This window comes from Brassica oleracea, chromosome C7 (genome assembly GCF_000695525.1).
Source record: "Brassica oleracea var. oleracea cultivar TO1000 chromosome C7, BOL, whole genome shotgun sequence".
Classification (NCBI taxonomy): Eukaryota; Viridiplantae; Streptophyta; class Magnoliopsida; order Brassicales; family Brassicaceae; genus Brassica; species Brassica oleracea.
In genome coordinates this window covers 40,753,591-40,773,293 of record NC_027754.1, presented here as the reverse complement: position 1 = coordinate 40,773,293, position 19,703 = coordinate 40,753,591, and the positions used below count along the sequence as shown (strand labels likewise).

General features: G+C 37.4%; 5 protein-coding genes across 7 annotated transcripts in view; 3 read left to right on the top strand and 2 right to left on the bottom strand.

Annotated features, from left to right (window-relative positions):
* LOC106301453 overlaps positions 1 to 8,639 on the bottom strand; it is a 10,226-nt gene extending 1,587 nt beyond the window's left edge. Inside the window, exons 1-7 of one of the 3 annotated variants that reach the window (XM_013737854.1) lie at positions 8,358 to 8,639; positions 7,920 to 8,287; positions 7,541 to 7,841; positions 7,228 to 7,464; positions 6,395 to 6,558; positions 6,244 to 6,321; positions 5,884 to 6,138 (exon numbers count right to left, since the gene is read on the bottom strand). In XM_013737854.1, the coding sequence (XP_013593308.1) occupies positions 6,049 to 6,138; positions 6,244 to 6,321; positions 6,395 to 6,558; positions 7,228 to 7,464; positions 7,541 to 7,841; positions 7,920 to 8,287; positions 8,358 to 8,598 (1,479 nt within the window). In that variant the 5' untranslated portion in view covers positions 8,599 to 8,639 and the 3' untranslated portion in view covers positions 5,884 to 6,048. Of the gene's footprint in view, positions 1 to 5,883; positions 6,139 to 6,243; positions 6,322 to 6,394; positions 6,559 to 7,227; positions 7,465 to 7,540; positions 7,842 to 7,919; positions 8,288 to 8,357 lie in introns of those variants that run through there. The other 2 variants (XM_013737855.1, XR_001262202.1) reach the window with 2 other exon arrangements.
* Positions 8,640 to 10,792: 2,153 nt separating this feature from the next.
* Positions 10,793 to 12,307, bottom strand: LOC106305224. The gene is made up of 4 exons (XM_013741593.1): positions 12,224 to 12,307; positions 11,554 to 12,151; positions 11,246 to 11,474; positions 10,793 to 11,079 (listed from the first exon to the last, which is right to left on the bottom strand). Exons 2-3 carry the CDS (start codon positions 11,891 to 11,893, stop codon positions 11,356 to 11,358), a joined length of 459 nt encoding a protein of 152 aa, XP_013597047.1. The 5' UTR covers positions 11,894 to 12,151; positions 12,224 to 12,307; the 3' UTR covers positions 10,793 to 11,079; positions 11,246 to 11,355.
* A 412-nt stretch (positions 12,308 to 12,719) lies between these two features.
* Positions 12,720 to 13,742, top strand: LOC106303301 (AT-hook motif nuclear-localized protein 13-like). The gene is made up of 5 exons (XM_013739611.1): positions 12,720 to 12,861; positions 12,957 to 13,009; positions 13,091 to 13,219; positions 13,288 to 13,449; positions 13,548 to 13,742. Exons 1-5 carry the CDS (start codon positions 12,720 to 12,722, stop codon positions 13,740 to 13,742), a joined length of 681 nt encoding a protein of 226 aa, XP_013595065.1.
* A 902-nt stretch (positions 13,743 to 14,644) lies between these two features.
* Positions 14,645 to 15,685, top strand: LOC106305195 (RING-H2 finger protein ATL29-like). The gene has a single exon (XM_013741565.1). It carries the CDS (start codon positions 14,703 to 14,705, stop codon positions 15,594 to 15,596), a length of 894 nt encoding a protein of 297 aa, XP_013597019.1. The 5' UTR covers positions 14,645 to 14,702; the 3' UTR covers positions 15,597 to 15,685.
* A 538-nt stretch (positions 15,686 to 16,223) lies between these two features.
* Positions 16,224 to 18,527, top strand: LOC106301801 (putative pentatricopeptide repeat-containing protein At4g17915). Its single transcript, XM_013738279.1, has one exon. It carries the CDS (start codon positions 16,393 to 16,395, stop codon positions 17,782 to 17,784), a length of 1,392 nt encoding a protein of 463 aa, XP_013593733.1. The 5' UTR covers positions 16,224 to 16,392; the 3' UTR covers positions 17,785 to 18,527.
* The last annotated feature ends 1,176 nt before the right edge of the window (positions 18,528 to 19,703 follow it).

Genomic DNA, 19,703 nt, shown 5'->3' with positions numbered 1-19,703 from the left:
TTTCCTCATACGTTTGGTCTTGGGAGGATATCCTACCGACAAGTCTACAACATGTAATATGAAATGAAACATTTGAGTATTTGGACATGTATTTACATTTTCCTCTGTTGAGAATCTTTTATTTCATTAAGAAAAGAAACTTGCCTCATCATGGTCCTTGGATATTCTTTTTTTTTTTTGAAACACACTTATATTAAAAGCTCCACCAAAGTAGGTGGAGCCATAAAAGCTATATTGCCTTTGCCGGTGAGAAAATGATTAAATATGCGAAAGCATTCTGTGCTCCTGTTTGACAACGAGTAGAAAGAGTTAAACAGGTATTATTGATAGAGAGGGAGAGGGGAGAGGATGCGCGTACTTCCTGTGTATGATCTTTACTTGAGAGATGCTTATTGAAATCATCGAGGCTTTTGCAATCACATAAACACAATGTGCAACAAAACATTCCGGTAGATGCTGCAACCCTTTCACTTTCACTTTCACTGCACTTGTGAAGAATGTTTCTTTTTGTCTCTGAAACTGTGGAGGAAAAAAAAGAAGCTCAGCTTAATTAATTTGGGGGTAATGTAGTAGTGGAAGATGAGAGAACAAACACCTGCAAGTAAGTTATCCCAGAGCCACTCAGCAGAAGTGACCAGGACAGGCATTTCAAAAGGCCTAACTGAGTAAGCCAAAAAACAGTTGTAGTTACTCTTTTGTAGTTTCCGGCAAATAAGTGTTGAACGGTACTTGCTCGAAGCCACTTCATCCGATATGATCATAATTGAAGCCGGAGCAGGATTATTTTTTGTCCATTTCTCAAAATCTGTAATCATGCGACTGTAATGGACCCCTGTTTCACACAAAAGGAAATTAATTGAAAATTAAAACCTTAATAATTAAATAACAGCAGGGGAATGGGGACTAACTAACAGGGAAGGGTATGTGAAAAATCGACACCAGTGGAAGAGAGCGCAAGAAGGTGGTGAACAGGTGTTTGTTTTTGGTCGGCAAAGGCAGTGATGGAGACAGGACCAGAGTAGCCTATTTCCTTGAAGGCCCTTTCTATACTTGGACGGACCCGGCGAGCATCATACCCCTCGGGAATAGGGCAGTCATTCATGTCCCACAACACATGTATTTTAGCTGTGGCGTGTTCAGGGGTGGCCGGGTAGTTCCTTGCCCACCTCTTCGTTACACAAGAGAGTCGTGTGTCCGGAGGGTTTATAGCCTCCTGAGCTTGACAAAAGAGTTTGTTGCTCAGATTATGAAACAAAAGTATTTGAGAGAGAGAGAGGATGCTTTGCTTACGTACTTCCATTCCATGCTTATAACTGGAGAGATGCTTCCTGAATTTATTCAGGCTTTGGCAATCGAAATTGCACGATTTGCAATAAAACATGGCAGCAGATGATAATCCATTCGCCACAGGGGGTGGTGCGCCTCCTTCTTCTAGTAATTGTTCCCAGCGCCAATTTGCATAATAGACAAGGAGTAAATCATCGCGACTCTTCATTGAATTAGCCTGAAAAAGGTCGTATCTATTGCGCTGTTGTAGACGGGCCAGATCCCAGGAGAAGTCACCTTCCACCTGATCGGATATGATCATCATTGTAGCCGGAGGTGGATTTTGACCTCGCCACTCCACCATATCCCGATACATGACTGAGCGCGTGCTTTCTGTGTGAATGGATCGATCAAAAAACTTAAATGTCTAGTCTGGTTGTTATAATATACTAACATCAGAAAAAGACTAACCTGCTATGGTATGTACAACAGCGACTCCAGTGGAAGAGAGCGCTAGAAGGTGGTGATCAGGGGTTTTTGTTTGGTCGCCATAGGCAGTGATTGAGACAGGACCTGTGTAGCCTATTTTTTCGAACGCCCTTTCCATACTTGGACGGACCCGACGAGCATCATACCCCTCCGGAATCGGACAGTCATTCATGTCCCACCACACCTCTATTTTAGCTGTCTCCGTTCCCGACATCCTCTCTAACAAAATCTATCTCAGACACAAGTCCTCCATCGATTGTACTAGGTTTTGTTTTATATACACCAAACTAATGGGCCGACCTAGGATTTGTGTGGGCTTTACCTACCTAATATCCAATCCTTTTTCTTTTTCCGAAAAATTGGAAATCTAGAATAAAAAATATTTAGCAAGTATTGCCGTAACATATGGACGAGATCTCTGCTAAATACAAACTTAGGAAAAGCAATAGGCAAGTTGTTCAAAAAAGAATCAAAATGAAAAGCAAAATAGGCAATGAACAAACCTCAAAAACTCTGGCATGACTTTTGGATTTCACTAACAGAACCATACTCAGTCTTATAAGTTATAACTGAAGAGGTCCTACTAACTATAAACATGAAATGGAATAAAACGAGAATGAAAGAGTTGTTACCACAACTGGTGGGGACCAAGTAATATTGTGCGTCACCTAGCCTGTTAGGATGCTTTGCAATCTCGTATATACTCCATGAAATCTAGATACAACTCAGCAATAGCTATATTTATGGACCCAACTACCACTCCAAAACGATTTCAACTGGATTAAAGATGTCTGGTCAAGCAAACTAAAAGTTTTTATCTGCTCTAGTGTCCAAAAGGCCTTACTAGTTAGTCGGGGAGAGCCTAAGAAGAAGGAACCTGTGCCAAATGTGGTTCGGAGGAAACCACCTCCCAGTGTGGTCCTCACCTCGGAGGAGTCAAATGCGTCTTCAAAGCCCGAGAAGATCTACTTATTAGTTTGTCGCTCCCTGAATCACACATCACTATTTATTTATTTTATTTTATTTTTTCACATCACTAATTATATCTACAGCATGATTTGTAAAACAATCAAGCTTATTTAATAAAAATCTATTCGCAGCAGTTTAGTAAAGAACCGTGGGAACAAGTGCTTTACAAAGCTAATTCCTCACAGCACAATTTTGTGAGCTTTCCAAAAGGAAAAAAAATATTTCAATTAACTTTTACTTTAAGAATAAGATAAATAGCAAAAACTATAGTTGTTAACGTATACATATAGTACTGCCACTAAAACAAAAAGTTACTGTATATATCTGAAGAACTCATGTTAGCTTGGCTCACACGCTTTCGCTTAAAACTCATAAAAACAGAAGCTTTCCAAGAAATTTTCATCCTTTTCATTCTCTAATCTTCCATGAATCCGACCTATACTTTCTCAGTTTCTCACGGTGATTTTTTACATCTAGAACAAGTGGCTGCTGGCAAACAAACAAACAACAACAAAAAAAAGAACAAGTGGCTATCTACTTTGTGTTTCCTAGAAAGATTATCAGCGACATTGCAACAAAGACAGAGAAACTAAAAAGATATGTGCATGTTGCCGTTTTCTCTCTATCCTCGCTTGCATGTTCTGCTTTCGTTGCTTCTCCCTAGATTTGTACCTGCGTTTATTCAAAAAACAAAAACTCAATCCAGACATCCCACACTCACAGAGGACTAAGGAAGGGCAAGAACTTCAGACAACAAAAACTTGGTTCATCTAGAACCTAAAACTGTAGTTGTATCTGTCAAAAGACTGAAACAGGAAACCAAGTAGGCAGGTTATAAAGAATTCTTACTTAGTCTTCTTGGACAATGTCGTATTTCCAGGACCAGACTTTGTGGCTTCCCGATTTAATAATCAGAGACTCTTGCGTAGTCGCTAACAATACACCATGTCCTGCGTCTCTCAGAAGATCCATAAACTCCCTGAAACCGTTGTCATTTGTGATGAGAAGCGTGTTCTGAGGAGCCCTTTTTTTATCTTTAAGAAAGTTACGAATCAGCTCTCTCATATGATTGTCTGCTTTCTGATCAGCCTTGGTTCCCTCCTTTGGTCCTGCACCAAACACACATAAACATAAGTACATATAGGATTGAGAATGGAAAACGAAAAGCTTAGAAAAAAAAGGCTTACTAGGATTAAGGTCACCGTAATGCATAGTGAAAGTCTTGTCCTGTGTTGGCTCTTCATCACCCTTGTACCCCACAATGGCATGGAGCTCAAGCTCACCAGTATAGCCCTCACGCCTGAGCTTATTCTCAATCATTTTGAACGCTCCAACCTTAGGATATGAAAGATTTTCATAGTCCCACCAAGCAATGGTTTTCCTACTCTTCAGTCTATTGACCCTACGTTGTTCTTCCTTGGTTAGTATCAGAGGCTTCCTCAACTTATTCAGTTTCTTGATCTTTCTTATCCTCTTCTTCTCAGCCTGGGCTTTCGTTACTCTTCTTCTTCTTTGAGGTAGATGCAGTAGATCTAGGGCGTTCCTCCGTTTCTTCTTGCTTACTCTTCTTCCTCTTCTTTGAGGTAGAGGCAGTAGATCTAGGGTTTGCTAGTGCGTCTTCTTCTTCTTCCTCTACACGCTTCCTCCTGTTCGCTTCTTTCCTCTCCGTCTTCTTCTTCACCCTCTCTTTCTGATTCTTCTTCTTGAGCGCCTTCTTAGCGTCCTTCTCCTCTTTGGAAAGGATTGGCTTCTCCTTCTTCTTCTTCGGATTCTTCCCCATGGTTCGCCGTGAAACAGAGACCTGACGACGACAAAAAAAAAGAAGTAACCTTTTTTTAGACAAACGACGACGACGGAGATACACTAACGACGACGACGTGAAAAAATGCAAAAGAAATGCAATCGAACAGAGATCTGAAACAAACGTCGAGGATTTCTCCGGCGGATCGCAACTGACTCGCCAGAGAGAGGGAGAGACGACGTCGCTAGGGGTTTAACTCTTTCTTTCTTTTTTTTTTTTTTGTCAATTCTCACCGATAAAATCTGTATTTATAGGTCCAGTAACTTCTCCGGTTACGTAAAAATTCTTTTGGTTTAGTGTTGGTTCGGTTAAATTTCTTTTGGTTTGGTTAAACACACACAAAATTTGTATTCTTTTATCGACAAAAGAGACGTCGGAGACCCCTTATATATGTTTTCACACCATATATTAATCTTGGATGATGCAATTAAATAAGATTTTAAAAAAATTACTAAATGTAACTACAAATAGTAATAATATATGGTTAAATTCAAAAAAAAATATTTGATATTGTATTTTTTACAAATCGTCTCTCTCTCTCAGTAGTATCACTATATATACCTGAAGAACTCATGTTAGCTTGGCTCACACGCTTTCGCTTAAATCTTTAATCTTGAACTTGGCAACATTTTAGTTAAAACTTATGACCTTTCCATTAATACTCAGGACATAGCTGCGAAAATAGTGGCGTTTACGCATCAAGGACGACCACTGGAGTATTGTATTCTCTCAGCTTCAGGAGCTGTATCTATTGCGGTGCTTCGTCACTCTGACGATCCTAACAATCCTACTGGAGTTGTTACGTATGAGGTATTACAACTTCGTGTCCTTGTGTGCGGTACTTTTGCTGGATTGTTTTTATCTGATTAGGGTCTTGTCATTGTATATGCAGGGCGTATATGATATCATTGCTATGTCAGGTTCTTTCTTGAATACTGAGAGGACCAGGTACTCAGGTAGCACTGACCAGATGTACCATCTTCGCCTCTGGCCTGGAACCAACACCCTCAGTAAGCAAATGGTTCGTGGGTCGACCTCACTGGATTTGCTTCTCTATTCCTTCTCTCCATCAGAATTGTCCTCAAGTAGATGAATCATTCTTAATTCTTACTCTTCGTAACATTTCTTCCGTGTAGCGTTGGTTTTATATAAATAGAAAGATATAGAGATAATAATAATATACTTGGATGATAATGTTTAACCACATTTGAAAAGTGTAGTTTTCGAAAAATTCAAATTCAAAAAATAAGTATATTTTTAAAACAGGTAGTAAACAGAAATTCAATAAATTGCACATGAAATCCCAATGATTAAATTGCACATGAAATCATAACCGTACTAAACAGAAATTCAATAAATAGAAGAAAAAAAACACCATTAAGTTTAATTTATATCTATATACAAGCATTGATTTGAGAACAAGCAAAAGGGAAAGACAGACTAGAAAGGAAGTGTTTCAAAAAAAAAAAAAAAAAAGACTAGAAAGGAAGATGAGAGCGAGCTTCACATTAGTAAACACAATGTCAACGTCTAGTAAAACGTAATGGTCTAGGGAGAAAAAAACCCTTCAGGGCTGCTTTCCTCATACGTTTGGTCTTGGGAGGATATCCTACCTACAACAAGTATAAATGAAGTGAAACATTGAGCATTTGGACATGTATTTACATTTTTCACTGTTGAGAATCTATATTATTATTATTAAGAAGAAAAAAACTTGCCTCATCATAGTAGTTGGATATTTTATACTGCCTTTGCCGGTGAGGAAAGGATTGAGCATGCGAAGTCATTCTCTTCTCCTGTTTGACAACGAGTAGAAAGAGTTAAACAGGTATTATTGATAGAGAGGGAGAGGGGAGAGGATGCGCGTACTTCCTGTGTATGATCTTTACTTGAGAGATGCTTATTGAAATCATCGAGGCTTTTGCAATCACATAAACACAATGTGCAACAAAACATTCCGGTAGATGCTGCAACAACCCTTTCACTTTCACTTTCACTGCACTTGTGAAGAATGTTTCTTTTTGTCTCTGAAACTGTGGAGGAAAAAAAAGAAGCTCAGCTTAATTAATTTGGGGGTAATGTAGTAGTGGAAGATGAGAGAACAAACACCTGCAAGTAAGCTATCCCAGACCAGGATAGGCTTTTCAAAAGGCCTAACTGAATAAGCCAAAAAACAGTTGTAGTTACTCTTTTGTAGTTTCCGGCAAATAAGTGATGAAAGGTACTGGCTGGAAGCCACTTCATCCGATATGATCATAATTGAAGCCGGAGCAGGATTATTTTTTGTCCATTTCTCAAAATCTGTAATCATGCGACTGTAATGGACCCCTGTTTCACACAAAAGGAAATTAATTGAAAATTAAAACCTTAATAATTAAATAACAGCAGGGGAATGGGGACTAACTAACAGGGAAGGGTATGTGAAAAATCGACACCAGTGGAAGAGAGCGCAAGAAGGTGGTGATCAGGGGTTTGTTTTTGGTCGGCAAAGGCTGTGATGGAGACAGGACCAGTGTAGCCTAGTTCCTTGAACGCCCTTTCTATACTTGGACGGACACAACAAGCATCATATCCCTCAGGAATAGGGCAGTCATTCATGTCCCACAACACATGTATTTTAGCGGTGGCGTGTTCAGGCGTGGCCGGGTAGTTCCTTGCCCAAGTCTTCGTTACACATGAGAGAACAAACAAGAAACAAGAACCTGAAAGTAAGCTATCCCAGAGCCACTCAGCAGAAGTGACCAGGACAGGCATTTCAAAAGGCCTAACTGAATAAGCCAAAAAACAGTTGTAATTACTCTCTTGTAGTTTCCCGCAAATATATGTTGAACGGTACTTGCTCGAAGCCACTTCATCCGATATGATCATAATTGAAGCCGGAGCAGGATTATTTTTTGTCCATTTCTCAAAATCTGTAATCATGCGACTGTAATGGACCCCTGTTTCACACAAAAGGAAATTAATTGAAAATTAAAACCTTAATAATTAAATAACAGCAGGGGAATGGGGACTAACAGGGAAGGGTATGTGAAAAATCGACACCAGTGGAAGAGAGCGCAAGAAGGTGGTGAACAGGTGTTTGTTTTTGGTCGGCAAAGGCAGTGATGGAGACAGGACCAGAGTAGCCTATTTCCTTGAAGGCCCTTTCTATACTTGGACGGACCCGGCGAGCATCATACCCCTCGGGAATAGGGCAGTCATTCATGTCCCACAACACATGTATTTTAGCTGTGGCGTGTTCAGGGGTGGCCGGGTAGTTCCTTGCCCACCTCTTCGTTACACAAGAGAGTCGTGTGTCCGGAGGGTTTATAGCCTCCTGAGCTTGACAAAGAAGAGTTGATGCTCAGATTATGAAACAAAAGTATTTGAGAGAGAGAGAGGATGCTTTGCTTACTTCCATTCCATGCTTATAACTGGAGAGATGCTTCCTGAATTTCTTCAGGCTTTGGCAATCGAAATTGCACGATTTGCAATAAAACATGGCAGCAGATGATAATCCACCCACCACCGCCACAAGTGGTGGGTCTCCTTTTTCTAGTAGTTGTTCCCAGCGCCAATTTGCTTTATAGAGCAGGATAAAATCATCGAGACTCTTCATTGAATTAGCCTGAAAAAGTTTGTATCTAGTGCGCTGTTGTAGGCGGGCCAGATCCCAGGAGAATTCACCTTCCACCTGATCGGATATGATTAAAATTATACCCGGAGGAGGATTTTGAGCTCGCCATTCCACCATATCCCGATGCATGACTGAGCGCGTGCTATCTGTGAATATATATGGATGAATTACATAAAATGTCTAGTCTACGAGTTTCCTTTTTGTTATACTACTAACCGGAATTGGTATGTGCAACAGCGACTCCAGTGGAAGAGAGCCCTCGTAGGACGTCGCAAGGGGTTTTTTTTTGGTCGCCATAGGCAGTGATGGAGACACGACCAGTGTAGCCTAGTTTTTCGAACGCCCTTTCTATACCTGAACGGACCCGACGAGCATCATACCCCTCCGGAATCGTACAGTCATTCATGTCCCACCACACCTCTATTTTAGCTGTCTCCGCCGCATCGTTCCCCGACATCCCTCTCTAACAAAAATCTCTCAGACACAAGAAGGTCCTCCATCGGTTTGTACTAGGTTTTCTTTTATATGGACCAAACTAATGGGCCTAAATCGCGTGGGCTTTACCTACCTAATATCCTATCTTTCTTTTTCCTTTTTCCCAAAAATTGGAAATCGGGTGAACTACGCGTGTCTTTTATACAATCAATTTCACAAAACATATATATACAATCAATTTCACAAAACATATATGACGTAGCAACTGAAATTGATGACATGTCTTATACCTTAATATGACATGAACAATTGTATTTAATGTTAATTTATATTTTTGGTAAACTTTTTAAAATATGGTAATAACTCATATATTACATTTAATGTCAATTTATATTTTTGAAAGTTTTCTTAGAATATAGGAATAACTCATAAATCATCATTAAAATAAATATATTCAAATATGACATTATAAATTTCGGAATATAATTTAATTATATATTTTTTAAATTATACAATTTTATTACTAAAATTTTCAAAAATGTATACAATTTTTTTAGAAAATTATAAAAATTTAATCGTAAAATCATTATTTTTTTATATATCTACAAATTTTATAAATATTGTTTAATTTTAATTTTTGGTAATTATGCAACTTTTACAAATTTATTTAATATATTTAATTAAAATAAATAGATTAAAAAATCTATCTAAGATTATAATTTCAAATATATACATGCATATTCTTAAATATAATTTTTATGTTTAATTAAAAAAATTATATAGCTCACTAACTCTCTACGGATCTATCTAAGATTATAATTTCAAATATATACATGCATATTCTTAAATATAATTTTTATGTTTAATTAAAAAAATTATATAGCTCACTAACTCTCTACGGATCTATCTAAGATTATAATTTCAAATATATACATGCATATTCTTAAATATAATTTTTATGTTTAATTAAAAAAATTATATAGCTCACTAACTCTCTACGGATCTATCTAAGATTATAATTTCAAATATATACATGCATATTCTTAAATATAATTTTTATGTTTAATTAAAAAAATTATATAGCTCACTAACTCTCTACGGATCTATCTAAGATTATAATTTCAAATATATACATGCATATTCTTAAATATAATTTTTATGTTTAATTAAAAAAATTATATAGCTCACTAACTCTCTACGGATCTATCTAAGATTATAATTTCAAATATATACATCCATATTCTTTAATATAACTTTTATGTTTAATTAAATCAAATTTATATAGCTATTTGATCTCCACAGCTTTAGTCCATACCTCCGATTAAAGTTGGGGAGATCAAATAGCTCACTAACTCTCTAAGGATCTCAACAAAATTGACTTACAAAATTTTGGAACCACTTGTCTTTCTCTTTCATGACATGTAATTAATTCATATAAAACTGTCGCATACGAACCAAAAAAAAAGCTATAAACATAAGTAAATATTTGTTAGAAGTCTAAAATGTACACCTTGCTTGAAGTTAAATATTAAATTTGAATATCTCATATCTCCTTTATAGATTAAATATTCCCAACAACTTTGGTGTCTCATTCCTTTTCTAGTTTTCACCTCCAATACCAAACATCAATGTTTTTCACTCAGTGCAAAATTGCAAATTATGTGAAAAAATAAAAATAATTATTTTTCTAACAAAAGGAGGACACCAAATCCAAAGAGTATACACATTTACAAGTACATATTATTTTCCTCCTTAAATCTTTCTTCTGCACATTCACAAACTATATCGTAAACCTAATAATTTGTTTATATCTCATTAATATAAAAACGGAAATAAAAAGTGAAAGTCCCTGAAAAGTGAAAACCCCTAAACCTATGATCTGGGTGCTATCCAGATTACTATTTAGATCTACAGCATGATTTATAAAACAATCAAGCTTATTTAATAAAAATCTATTCACAGCAGTTTAGTAAAGAACCGTGGGAACAAGTCCTTTACAAAGCTAATTCCATACAGCACAATTTTGTGACCTTTCCAAAAGGAAAAAAATATTTCAATTAACTTTTACTTTAAGAATAAGATAAATAGCAAAAACTCTAGTTGTTAACGTATACATATAGTACTGCCACTAAAACAAAAAGTTACTGTATATATCTGAAGAACTCATGTTAGCTTGGCTCACACGCTTTCGCTTAAAACTCATAAAAACAGAAGCTTTCCAAGAAATTTTCATCCTTTTCATTCTCTGATCTTCCATGAATCCGACCTATACTTTCTCAGTTTCTCACGGTGATTTTTTACATCAAGAACAAGTGGCTGCTGACAAACAAACAAACAACAACAAAAAAAAAGAACAAGTGGCTATCTACTTTGTGTTTCTTAGAAAGATTATCAGCGACATTGCAACAAAGACAGAGAAACTAAAAAGATATGTGCATGTTGCCGTTTTCTCTCTATCCTCGCTTGCATGTTCTGCTTTCGTTGCTTCTCCCTAGATTTGTACCTGCGTTTATTCAAAAAACAAAAACTCAATCCAGACATCCCACACTAAGGAGGGACAAGAACTTCAGACAACAAAAACTTGGTTCATCTAGAACCTAAACCTGTAGTTGTATCTGTTAAAAGACTGAAACAGGAAACCAAGTAGGTAGGTTATAAAGAACTCTTACTTAGTCTTGTTGGACAATCTCGTGTTTCCAGAACCAGACTTTGTGGCTTCCCGCTTTGATAATCAGAGACTTTTGCATAGTAGCCAACAAGACACCGTGTCCAGCGGCTCTCAACAAATCCAATTCCTCCCTGAAACCGTTGTCATTTGTGATGAGAAGCGTGTTCTGAGGATCAGTTTTCTCATATGATTGTCTGCTTTCTGATCACCCTTGGTTCCCTTGGTTGGTCCTGCACCAAACACACATAAACATAAGTACATAAAGATTGAGAGAATGAAAAAGAAAAGCTTAGGAAAAAGAAGGCTTACTAGGATTAAGGTCACCGTAATGCATTGTGAAAGTCTTGTCCTGTTTAGGCTCTTTATCACCCTTGTACCCCACAATGGCATGGAGCTCAAGCTTACCAGTATAGCCCTCACGCCTGAGCTTATTCAGAATCATTTTATACACTCCAACCCAAGGATATGAAAGATTCTCGAAATCCCACCATGCTATGATGGGTCTACTCTTCAATTCATCGATCCTATCTTGTTCTTCCTTGGTTAGTATCAGAGGCTCCCTCAACTTCTCCAGTTTCTTGAGCTTTTTTGACCTCTTCTTCTCAGCTTTCTTGATCTTTAAGGTAGGGCTTTCGTTACTCTTCTTCATCTTCTTCTTCTTTGAGGTAGAGGCAGTAGATCTAGGGCTTGCTTGTGCGTCTTCTTCCTCTACACGCTTCCTCCGGTTCGCTTCTTTCCTCTCCTGTCTTACTCTTCACCCTCTCTTTCTGATTCTTCTTCTTGAGCGCCTTCTTAGCATTTTTCTCCTCTTTGGAAAGGATTGGCTTCTCCTTCTTCTTCTTCGAATTCTTCCCCATGGTTCGCCGTGAAACAGAGAGAGATGATCAGAATCGTTCGCCGCTCAGAACTGAAACAAAAAAAATGCAAAAGAGTTACTTTATGTAAACGGTGACGGAGATTTGATATTGAAGTCCATTACCTGAAACAAACATCGAGGACTTCTCCGGCGGATCGCAACTGACTCGCGAGAGAATGGGAGAGACGACGTCGCTAGGGGTTTAATTATCTCTTTCTTTCTTTCTTTCTTTTTTTTTGTCAATTTTCACCGATAGAATCTGTATTTATAGGTCCAGTAACTCCTCCGGTTTGGTTAAAATTCTTTTGGTTTAGTGTTGGTTCGGTTAAATTTCTTTTGGTTTGGTTAAACACACAGAAAATTTGTATTCTTTTATCGACAAAGAGACGTCGGAGACCCCTTATTTATGTTTTCACACCATATATTAATCTTGGATGATGCAATTAAATAAGATTAAAAAAAAATTATACTCTAGAAAATTTTACTAAATGTAACTACAAATAGTAATAATATATAATTAAATTCAAAAAAAATATTTGATATTGTTTTTTTACAAATCGTCTCTCTCTCTCTCTCTCTCTCTCTCACAGTAGTATCACTATATATACCTGAAGAACTCATGTTAGCTTGGCTCGCACGCTTTCGCTTAAAACTCAAAAACCTCAACTTTCTCTCGCGTCTACATCCTCAAAAACAGAGTCACTCCAACAAAGTTTCCTCCTTTTCTTTCTCTAATCTTCCATCGGACGCTTACTGGCCCCGTCAAGACCCAGCTCAACGCTTTAGGTACTCCATCGATCTTTCTTGAAACCCTTTTTTTTTAATCAAATCAAGATATATCACTGCTTGCTTATAGGAGGAGCAGGAACACCGTTTATACCTGATATCATTGAGGTCGAAGCTGGAGAGGTAATTGTTCAAATCTTTAATCTTCAACTTGTCGAGATTAATTTTACTTGATTATCTTCCATTAATTAACTAAATACTCAGGACATAGCTGCAAAGATTAATGTGGCGTATACGCATCAAGCGGGACCACGCGAGGTCGTTATTCTCTCAGCTTCAGGAGCTATATCTAGTGCGCTGCTTAACAGTCCTAGTGGAGTTGTTAAGTATGAGGTATAACATTTTCATATCCTTTGTGTAGTACTTGCTGGAATGTTTTATCTGTGATCTGTATTTTGCAGGGACAATATGAAATCGTTGCTATGTCAGGCTCTTTCTTGAATACTGAGAGTAATGGTACTTTGACCATAACTGGTGACTTGAGCGTGTCTCTGGCTAACCACAATGGCAAGATTGTTGGGGGTATTGTTGCTGGAATGCTAGTAGCTGAGTCACAAGTCCAGGTTAATTACTACATTTCTCTAATCCTTTTATAGTTGAGTTGATTCACGGAATCTTCAAGATGTACTGACTTTGGTTCGGGTGGTTTTTTTTTATATAGGTCGGTGTTGGAAGCTTTGTACCAGAGCGAGTGGTTGAGAATAACACCGAGCCAGCTTCAGGTCCAGCAACAGCCAGTGGTAGTGGTGGACTAAATGATAGTAAATCGCCGCTGCATCAAGTTGGAAACTCTACGCCTCAACCAGCTGACCAGATGTGCGATCTTCGCCTCTGGCCTGGCAGCAACCCTCAATAAGAAAATGGTTCGTGGGTCAACCTCACTGGATTTGCTTCTCTGTTCCTTCTCTCTGATCAGAATTTTCCATAAGTAGATTGATCTGTTAAGTAGGTTTGAGTTCATCTTTTTATTTTGTTTCTTAGTTTCTTTTGATTGTGATATGATCCTATAATCAACGAATGATCCGGTTTATAGTTTCAAAGTGGGTCTCAGTTCATTTTTTTAATATATTTCAAATTGTACATTTTCTCTTGTTTTCAGTAAAAGCTTTTGGTCAATACAAAACAAAAAAAAAACTATAATTTTCAACATTTGATCTGACTTTTACTTATTAAAGAAAAATTGTCTTAATTTGTTTTGATTTATAATAGTAACTTTTTTGTTCTGATAACCAATACGCATTAATCAAAAGTAACACACATGCAGTGTCCAAACGCAGTATTAAACCTTACTAACGAGTGTTAGCTTTTTAGTCCATAGCTCCGGTTTCCGGTTAAAGGTGTGGAGACAAAATTTTGGAATTCTCTGGTCTTTTTCATCACATAGCCAGTATATATGCTATGTGATTAGAAATTATGATATTTATTGTTACATGTGTGAGCTAAAATTTGAAAGACTTTTATATCTTTAATGAGAATGTTATGTATATATAAATTGGGTGAAGTTTACTCTCGTAATTGATACTTAAGGTAGAAGTGACTAAATTTCAAGCAAATGTCACAAAAGACTCGTTCAATGCATGGTATTAATTAAGCAAACAAAACAACAATCAAAACACACTTTCTATTTTTAGTAACCACAACTTCGACACACTCTCACGCCATACACACATCTTCCACGCATACTCTCCAAAAATAACTTTTAAACTAAGAAACAATTAAACAAATAAAATCTCCATGACTTTATTTTTCTAGCTCTATTGTTCTTCTCGTGTATGAAAATTCTCACGGCGGAGATAATCAATCTCCAGCCGCCATAATGCCGACAATTCCTTCACCTTTACCGCCACAAGAACATTACGTGACACCACCTCTCACGGTGATCTTCACCGTAGTCTTTCTAATATTCATCTTTGTCGGGTTCTTCACTCTCTATTTCTGCAAATGTATTCTCGACACCATAATGCAAACCTGGCATATCCATCACAGTGGAGAAAGAGAAGTAACAGACAATCCCCTCCAGCCACCTGAAGCTCCTCCGGTCAATCCTGGCCTAGACCTTAGAATCATAAATTCGTTTCCTACTTTTCCTTATTTCTCCGTTAAAGATCTCCGGGAAGAGAAATACGGCCTCGAATGTGCCATTTGTCTACTTGAATTTGACGAAGATCACGTGCTACGCCTCTTGACAACTTGCTACCATGTGTTTCACCAAGAATGCATCGATCTTTGGTTCGAATCTCACAAAACTTGTCCTGTTTGTCGCCACGATCTTGATCCTCCTCCTCCCCCGGAAAACACCACCAATGTTCTATCTAACGTCGATGAGATGATCATCGATGTAATTCAAGAAACCAGCTACGACGGTGGCGATCAACATCATCATCATCAGACAACGACACCGATTGATACTGGGACGTCTTCAGGACAAAGCAGTTGTGTAAACAATGAAAGATCGAGAAAAGAACAAACATTGCCAGAAACATTCTCGAGATCACATTCTACGGGACATTCAATAGTGAGAAACAAACCAGAGGAAGAAGATAAGTATACATTAAGATTACCAGAGCATGTCAAGATTAAGTTTACAAGAGGACATAGCCAAACAAAGAGTTGTGTGACTTTTGCAGAACTTGTTAGAAACAGAAGTTATGATCATCGCCGGTTTGGTGAAGTCTCCAATCAAACGGTTGCTACACACTCGGGAGAGTAAAAGAACTTAAGAAATTATCAAAACCTTTTTTTTCTTGACAAAATAGTTCTTTTATTTTCTTCTTGTTGTATTGATTATATACTTCTTTTAGGTAGAACATAAACTTGAGATGCTTTAGTGTTTTTAGTGATTTATTAAAAAAAAAATTCAGAGTTTCAATAATAAGAACAGACAAGTTATAGTGTAAATGCTAAAACAAACTTGAGTGATTATTGAACCTAGAGAAGAAAGCTAAAATATAATAAAATAAAATAAAATTAGAGTTACAACATTGATCAAATGACATATATTGTAAAACTCACGTCTGAACATATACTGTTCATTTTATGCATTTTATACTCTTTCGGATATTTTTTGCCCCCATAGTGAGCTTTCGATAGGGCAAAACCATCATTGATATGTATTAGTACCGTAGTATGATTAGTATCTTTGGTCGAAATAATCTCTCTGTCCGTAAAAAAATTGATTAATAAAATGTATAGTTGATAGGGAGTTATTTGACAAATAAATAATTTACGGGGTTATCTCAGTACAAACTTAGAAGTTGAAGACTGTTCTTGTAAAATCCATCTCAGATGCTGCGAAGGGGTTTTAGTTTCGAAATTTTACAATTCTTTCTTCTCTTCCTCCGATAATCATCTTCTTCGCCGAGATCTACATCTCAAATTCCTAAACTTTCTCCATCTGCGAGCTACATTCGTGAAACCCTTTACTCTCCAAACCTCCAATGTCACGAACCCATCTCCAAATTCCCCTCCTTCTTCCACCATTCCTCTATGTTTAATCCGAATAGAGAATGGTTCTTGGGCTCGTCAAATTCACGGGACTATCAACAAGGCTCCTCAACATATGCGTTCATTCCCTCTGCAAATTCCGAAAAATCGAGAAAGCCGAAACCTTGATCACAGACGGAATCAGACTAGGCGTTTCTCCCGATGTCGTCACTTACAACACTTTGATCACCGGGTACTGCCATTTCGTCGGAATCGAGGAAGCTTACGCCGTCACTCGCCGCATGAGAGACGCCGGGATTAGACCCGACGTCGCTACGTATAACTCCCTAATCGCCGGAGCCGCTAGACGGCTGATGCTGGATCGTGTACTCTACCTGTTCGACGAAATGCTCGAGTGGGGTTTGTACCCTGACTTGTGGAGTTACAACACTTTGATGTGTTGTTACTTCAAGCTAGGGAAGCAAGACGAAGCCTTTCGTGTTCTTTACAAGGATCTTCGCCTCGCGGGGCTAAGTCCCGGTCCTGATACTTACAATGTGCTGCTTGATGCGCTTTGCAAGTGTGGTTATGTAGACGATGCTCTTGAGATGTTTAGAGAGATGCAGAGTAGGTTTAAGCCAGGGTTAATGACTTATAACATTCTTATCAACGGGCTTTGTAAAGCCAGGAGGGTCGGTACTGCGAAATGGATGTTGACAGAGCTCAAGAGATCGGGTTACACTCCTAATGCAGTTACTTACACGACGATATTAAAGCTGTATTTCAAGACTAGGAGGATTAGAAGAGGGCTTGAGTTGTTTCTAGAGATGAAAAGAGAAGGGTATACTTATGATGGGTACGCTTATTTCGCGGTTGTCAGTGCTTTGGTTAAGACAGGGAGGACGAAAGAGGCGTTTGAGTATATGCAGGAGCTGGTTAGGAACGGTAGGAGACACGACATTGTTTCGTATAATACGTTGTTGAATCTGTATTTTAGAGAAGGGGATTTGGATGCTGTGGATGATTTGTTGGGGGAGATAGAGAGGAAAGGAATGAAAGCTGATGAGTATACGCACACGATCATAGTCAACGGTTTGTTGAGGACGGGACAGACGAGGAGAGCAGAGAAGCATTTTGTAAATATGGGAGAGATGGGGATTGGGTTGAATCTCGTGACGTGTAACTGTTTGGTTGATGGGTTGTGTAAAGCGGGTCATGTGGACCGTGCGCTGAGATTGTTTGAGTCGATGGAAGTGAAAGATGAGTATACGTATACTTGTGTTGTGCATAATCTCTGTAAAGAAACGAGGTTTGTATGTGCTTCAAAGCTGCTTTTGTCGTGTTACAGTAAAGGAATCAAGATTCCGTCGTCTGCGAGACGAGCTGTTTTGTCGGGTTTAAGGATGTCGGGGTGTTATGGTGAAGCGAGAATGGCTAAAGCCAAAATGAAACTGGCTCAGGTTGGGGATTCCTGACGATCTTTACATACAATGACACAAGTTTTGAAGTGTATGTAATTTACTTGTTATGTATCAGTGCATGAAATGAAACAAAGACTGATTCTTTACATAAAGTCAGATTCTTAGCACATGGAAGAGTAAAATCTTGGCTGTTTATGTGAAGTAAAAGGATCTGTCTGCAGTGGGGTTGTGAGCTCCAGGAAGAAGTCTTTTGCTAGGGGATCTGTTACCAGAAAGCCAAGGTAATGATCAAGGAGACGATGATGAAGTTACTAACTCAAGTGTGGAGATAAGTCTGAGAGACCAAGTATGGTTGGAGTGGAAAAAACTCAGGTTAAGGCAAGGTAGACTGATGACTGATGAGAGAGGTTCACACAAAAGGAGAAGCTACTTGGAAAGATAAGTGGCGGGTCTTGTGAGTTCAGTAATGTGTGTTGAGGTGGGAGCTCTAAGGACAGCAAAAGATAATTCTTAAATGGAAACAGATTTGTATTGGAAGAATCGTGCAACAGAAAGCCAATTACATTTCATCCCCTGATGCGCTACTTGTAACAGATTTACCTGCGGATCAGAACAAAAGCTACACTTGAGAACTTTTGAGCAAGTAAATTTCCACACAAGTTCAAGAAGAAACGTACGTTATCATGTACTTATCCCTTGTTTTGACTTGTGAAATTGTTATTGTACCTCTTTATTGGATAAAAGAAACAAATACACATCGTTTGGCTAAGCCCACATGTGTAAAAATATCTCCTCAATAGCTTCTCTGTGTCCCGTATTAACCCCTATTACGAAGACGTTGTTTCTTCTATGGGTTTGTTGAGCTTTTGAGTAGCCCTATTCTCTGATAAACATAGCTTTGGTTGCCGGTTTCTAACAGATCTCACAAGCTAAACACAACATTTTTTTTGTTTCTCCCAAGTCTCGACCCGTACTAGAGAGTGTTAAACGGGAATATGGTTTGATTCCGCAGCAGCAGATAAAAAGTGGTTGATATAACAAAACTGATAGAGGGGACAAAATATTTGACCCGAAGAACCGAACCGAAACTAGCTTAAAAAGTTGTACCGAACCGAAACTTGTATAATATTTGAACCGGTTCAAAACTTTGCTATCTGAAGAACCAGATCCGAATCCGACGTGAATCATTATATTTTGGATATCCGAAAATACCTGAATCGTATTAATTATATTTAGATCTAGTATTAAAAAATATTTGAAGTACTTAAAATTATTCAAAATGCTTGAAAATAGCTAAAATACATATCCAAAAGTACTCAAAGCACTAGAAATAGCATAGATATCTTTTGGTTCCCCATACAAATATCTAAACTGTATCAATTTCCAAATGGTTCCATTATCAAAAAAGAAAGTTAAAAGAGAAAGCAAATTACACCTTCCCACCAAATGCTTTCCAACACAGTGCCCCATGAGAATTAACAGTTTAATACACCATGTGCCGTATAATTTTTAAAATTAATAATTAAATTGGTGCGAACATATAAATCAATTTTTCAAAAAATATTTTTTTTTATATTTGATAGGATATGTTATTAAATTTAAATGATACTAACATAGATAATATATTTTACTATATTTTTAATATTAATGTCTATTAAATGATGATTTCTACTCATATAGTTTTTTTTTATCATTTGTATCTTTTATAGAAAAAAATTTAAATTACTGATAACAAATTTTTCATTGTGGGATTAATAGTTTTATTAATTTATAATTTAAAAAAAAATAAGTTGTCAATGATCGTTCAAAACTTTTATCAAAAAAATTGTTCAAAGTAAATTTTGAAACTAAAATATTGTATTTTATATGGTTTATAGTTTAATTTAAAACGATATATATATTAATCTTAATAATTAATTAAATTAGACTTTTTAGTTATATAATTTTTGTAATCATTTGTATTTTGTCATAAC